This window comes from Ictidomys tridecemlineatus, chromosome 8, assembly GCF_052094955.1.
Source record: "Ictidomys tridecemlineatus isolate mIctTri1 chromosome 8, mIctTri1.hap1, whole genome shotgun sequence".
NCBI lineage: Eukaryota > Metazoa > Chordata > Mammalia > Rodentia > Sciuridae > Ictidomys > Ictidomys tridecemlineatus.
Window position 1 is genome coordinate 118114533 of NC_135484.1, and position 5408 is coordinate 118119940.

At 40.7% G+C, this 5408-nt stretch overlaps 1 protein-coding gene across 1 annotated transcript; it reads right to left on the reverse strand.

Moving 5' to 3' along the window:
* Positions 1-666: 666 nt before the first annotated feature.
* Positions 667-5408, reverse strand: LOC101969065 (mamu class II histocompatibility antigen, DR alpha chain). The gene is made up of 5 exons (XM_005338936.3): positions 5271-5408; positions 2912-3157; positions 2171-2452; positions 1732-1897; positions 667-1056 (listed from the first exon to the last, which is right to left on the reverse strand). The coding sequence occupies exons 1-4, from the start codon at positions 5350-5352 to the stop codon at positions 1743-1745; spliced, it is 765 nt and encodes a 254-aa protein (XP_005338993.1). The 5' UTR covers positions 5353-5408; the 3' UTR covers positions 667-1056; positions 1732-1742.

The window sequence follows — 5408 nt, forward strand, 5'->3', positions numbered from 1 at the left end:
CACTATGTTTCAAACCTTCTTTTCTTCATTTTAATGCCATATCCAGCCCCCTCTCTCTCCACTCAGTTTTTCCACTCAAGGATACATCTCTAGGAATGAGACTTCCAAGAATGAGTCAGACTATTCTTCCAGTAATGAGACAGGTGTCTGAGACCATGGTCTAATAGAATGGGTAATGCCAATCTTCAGTGCCCCATCTCATTCCTCATTGAGTCTGGAATGGTTGATGTTGATAAGCATATGAATCCTGTAATGTCTGTGGATCCTCCTCTCATCTTATCCCCACTCTACTCCCTTCTGTTCCCCTCTGTCTGTTGGACTCATTATCATATGTGAAACCCCAAGGTTTGAGATTCATTACACTGAACATACATTATGTCAGTGACTTGGAGGCCCAAGAACCAAAACAGATTCTGAACCTGTTGTTCAATAGAGAACTCCCAGAAAACCAACCTTCTCTAGGTTTACCAGAGGAGGACTAGGCCCAGCAACAGGAATGACCACAGATGCTTGAAATGAGACCAAGCCCTAGTGAGACTGGGCTTTTCTGATTAATTCTAAAGCTTATAAGATACACTCAACATTAAGACACTTCAGGATGGAAGAACTGAACATATTCCCTGGAACTTCCCTCTCCCCACAAAGAACTGGTTCAGACACTGAAAATTCCACTAGAAACATTCAAAATATTTTATTGTATGTTAAAAAAAAACAGTTTGGAGAAACTCTAAGCAATAAGTACACAGGATGGTGTCTTTATGCAATGTTCAGAATGTTCCATTGCAGAGATAGAATCCTATGGGATTCATTCCAGAGGAATTGCATTGTGCCAAGATAACAATGGGAAATAGAGGGAAGGGGCAGTAGACAAGGAAGCCCAGCAGGCTGTTAGAATACAGAGAGGTGGAAAAGCCATCACAGTCTTGAAAGCCATCACAGTCTTGAAATTTAGGGCTGAATATGGCTCTTCTCACAGAGGTGAACACTGGTATCATCAGCTTTGGAAAGCTAGTAAAGCAGAAACTTCTTCACTGATCTTCTAAGAAGGGTCATCACCTAGAGGAGGACACAAATAGTTATTAAGGAGCTTAAGATGCTTAAATTTGAGCTCTTTCCTTTGGATTTCTTCATCTTCCCTCTTTATCATTTGACTTTGGAAAAGTCCTTTGATATTCTTCTGGCCTCTAGTAGATATGACATTTCCAATGCCAGCTATCAACACCACTTTGAGCATGAAGTACCAACCATGCTTCACCTTATTTTAGATGTTCTGATAGCACTTTTAAGACAGGAGGATCAAAAACAGGCATTGGCTTCTGAGACAGTTCCATTTCTTTCAGTGATTCTACCTAAGCCCGAGGGTGCCAGGCTTTGGAAAATGCTCCTGTACTGAAGCCCTACCTTAAGAAAAATAATCCAGAAGGTTCCTAAATATTGAAGCTTACTCTCCTAAATACTAGGATGTTGTATTATAATGCAAAACAATGACCTGAGGTGCTGAAAATTATTTTTAAGACTGTGGGTATGACCTAGGAGCAAATTTATGAAAAGAGATGACAGGTCCTGAAGCTTTGGGATACTAGATGATGCCTATGTCTGGTTTGTTCTAGCAAAGAGAAACCAAGAGATACAGCTTCTCCGATCCTCCTTCCTAAGGTATCACTCATGCGTTTCCCTGTTTTCCTCTTTCCCAAGTCTCCAAATATGTCCTTCTGACCATGCCTGACCTACCTGCACTTGTCTCACAGGGGCCCTCGGCGTTCTCCTGTATGGCTTTTTTGCGTGCCCTTGATGATGAAGATGGTCCCCATGATGATGCCCACTAGACCCACAACCAGGCCCAGGGCACACACCACATTCTCTTTAGTTTCTGGTAGTGGAGTTTGGTCTTCAAATGCTGGGGCAAAATAAAACAGAGTAAATGGTAATGCATGTGGTAGGGAACAGCATTTAGGGCTAAATGTAGTCAATAGAATAGTTATGAATAGTTAAAAGAAGAGAAAGAATGAGATGTTGGTGGAATTGCAGATTAAAAAGTCGAGGAAGTTGGGTAATGGAAAAACACAAGGGTATGAAGAGTAGCAGATATTATGATACACTCTGAGTTCTAAATGTCCAGACGTAAGCCTCATAGGGAGAAACTTAAAGAGGACTGAAGAACATTCCATACCCCAATGTTTGAGAAGAGGTCTCTCCAAACCCAAGTGGTCCACCTCGCAGTCATAGAAGTCTTCATTGGAGGGCAAGAAAGGGAGATAGTGGAATTTGCGGAAAAGTTGGTCTTTTCTGGGTAGGAAGACTGTCTCTGATACTCCTGTGGTGACAGGCTGTCCATTTTTAAGCCATCTGACATTGACCACTGGAGGGGAGAACTTGTCGATGAAACAAATCAGGACATTGGGCTCTCCCAGTTCTACAGGGCCACTGGAGAGCACCGTCACTTCTGGAGGCACTGGGGGGACACAGAACAGAAATTAGCCTTTATTCCTTAGGCTTGATCCTCTCTCTCCCCCAGTGGTACAAATTTACCTAGTGACTCTAAACCCAATCAGTTGAAATTGTACCCTGAGAAGTCTGGGCCACAATCTCAAGAAACCTGGCTCTAATGCTCTGGAGTCAATATTCAGGCATAAGATAAGATCTTCAAGGATATCATCCCTGGCTCCCCCAACATGGACAATGAGTTCATGAGTGGCCATGGATAATAGAGACAAGACTTGAGCACATCAAGAAAGGCACAAACTCAGAATTTTGGGGTCCATGGCAAGAGAATTTGGGGTTTGCTTATGGTTAGGGTAAGGCCTCTGGGAGGGAAAGTCACAATACATGACAAATCACTTGAAGTATCTATGTTAAAGCTATGGATCCCTACACCCAGGAGCGCAGCAGAGAGAAGAGAAGGGAGTGGTACCATTGGAGTCCCAAGTGTTGTTGGAGCGCTTCATCATGATGTCTAGGTTGGCTTTGTCCACAGCTAGATTGGCCAATGCACCCTGAGCCTCAAAGCTGGCAAATTGTCCGAATTCTTTAAGCCTCCAGACCGTCTCCTTAATTTTCGAATCCACATGGAAAATCTCATCACCGTCAAAGTCAAACATAAACTCTCCTAATTCATCAGGGTGCAGATAAAATTCTGCCTGGATGATGGTATGGTCCTCTGAAATGCAGAAAAGAGAGTTAAGGAGGGAATCAGGATGGGGAGATAAAGAAGATATATGCATGTGAGCAGGAGGTGTTGGAGAGAGACTGAGCTAAATGGAATAGAGGAAGACAGAATGAGTGACAAGGTAAGGACGAGGTGACAGACAGCCAAACTGAACAAAGCTGGAAGTGAAGAGATGAGGAGACACTGTTAGAGAGGTGGACTGAAGGAGATGACAGCTGAAAGTCCAGCCTCTTATGAAGCTATTAATTGACTCCACTTGACTAGCTGGGAAATATTTTCTTTTCAGAAATACAGCATCAGCTCCTACGAGAGGAGCTGCTACACTTATCAAATATTCTTGGGCCAGAATTCCAGAGCATCTTTTTCTCCCAACACTGTACTAAGAAATATTGTTTGAAAGGTTAAGTTCTGAACTACGAAATCAAACAAAATCTTGAATTCGTGGGTTGGGGAATATAGTTCAGTGGTAGGAGTGTTTGCCTAGCACATGCAGGGCCCTGGGTTCAAAACTCAGCACTGCAAAATAGGGGGGGGAAACAAAAACCAAGAACCCCTGAAATATTGTTCAATTACTTACCTAGTGATCTATAACAGATTTTTCTATCAAATTATGTGTAATTATTCAATTACAGTTCTGCTGTGATTTTGATTCTACTGTGAGTATTTTTAAGATTAAATGAGAGGAGCTTAAGTAATTTCTTAGAGTGTCTTCAAACCTCTAACAAGCATGCTTCACATTTTAAGGTCAGAAACTGCTCTGTATTTAAGGACCAGACCCATGGAAAATACAACTAGGGCCTGAGGCACTCATAAAATTAAGATTTAGATCTTGCACTATTGTACAGCACCTACCTCCCTGACTGCAAACCCACACCATGAATAGCTCTTTGAGAAGGATAATGATCTGAATTGAACTTAGTAATCTGACCTTTATCTTAATGTTCCTTATATTGGAATGGTCATTATGGGGCATTATTACGATTGATATTAAGAATAACCAACACCAAGGGAATAAAAAGAAACGCTATAGTTGGAGAGTATGCAGCCTCCAAAATATGTGAAACTGAAAGGAAAGTGTTTCTGTATTCAGGTTCAGAGAAAGGGAAATTTTAATGTTTGGCTATATATTAATAAACCTAGGAATTTATTTAGCATTTGCATCTATGCACCAACAACTATATTCTGACCCAGAAGAAGTCTCTACTTTTCCAGGTAAGCATGACAATATAGGGCAGTAGAAACCTATAATGCCATTATATCTCTGGGATCTGGGTTATTCCTTTGCTCATTTCCATTCCAAGTGCAACCCTCCATAGGGCCACTCTGGGTGAAGAAGAATACTTTCCCACAACATATATTTACAATAACACAAATATTTGTTCTGGATATGGCAGAAAATAATATCAGACTCTCTACATGTTCATTTGTCTATGCTCTTGGAAATATTACTAAGTAACAGTGACCACAGACAATGTAAGGATGTACTGTAGCACAGAAGGAGGTGGGTAGCTGTCACTGTCCCAAGAAACAGTAAATTAAATGCAATATATATATCAGCACATCTGTCCCCTTTCTTGGATAGATGTATTTTGGTGACTTTTCTTTTTAGTGATCTTCAGTACAATGCCTGTGCTCAAAATATGGTGACAGGATTTACCTGCCAAAAATTACGATGTATTCAGCTAAGAACTGTGCTAATAATCTCTCATTTTTTTCTCATTTAATTCTAACAAAATTATGTGATGTTTCCAATATTTGAATTTTACCAAGATTCCCCAAAGAAAAATTAAAGCTCAGAAATGTTAAATGTTAATGCCTATCAGAAAAATATCTCCCCCATACCCCCTATAAGTTTGGCTTTTATCATATTAGTGGTATTGATTAATGTGCAACTGTTTTGATCCTACAAACTAAATTTGACTTACTTCAATTTATGATGAGGGAAGAGTTCAACCAAACTATATTTTATGCTTTGAGATTCAGACCCTCATATACCTGTCACACTTCTCTTTCACTCCAAAGATTGCCTTGCAAATACCCACAGTTCATTTCTCCAAAGCCTCACTGTCTGCTATCCTCAGTTTTGATTTTTCTTAGCACCTACCTTTGATAGCCCATGATTCCTGAGGGCTCATCAGGACAGCCATGAAGAAAAATCCTAACACCATGACTTCGTTTCTGGCCATTTTCTTTTAGAGTGCTTTGATTGGGGGTCAATAGAGCTCACAAGTGAGGCAGAAGA

Bases quoted from the DNA above. Each gene is read 5' to 3' on its own strand.
- LOC101969065 (XM_005338936.3), bottom strand. From the start codon at position 5,352: ATGGCCAGAAACGAAGTCATGGTGTTAGGATTTTTCTTCATGGCTGTC. The intron at 3,158-5,270 runs GTAGGTGCTAAG...TCTGCATTTCAG, and splicing joins GGAATCATGGGCTATCAAAG to AGGACCATACCATCATCCAG. The intron at 1,898-2,170 runs GTATGGAATGTT...ATTTTGCCCCAG, and splicing joins ACCTCTTCTCAAACATTGGG to CATTTGAAGACCAAACTCCA.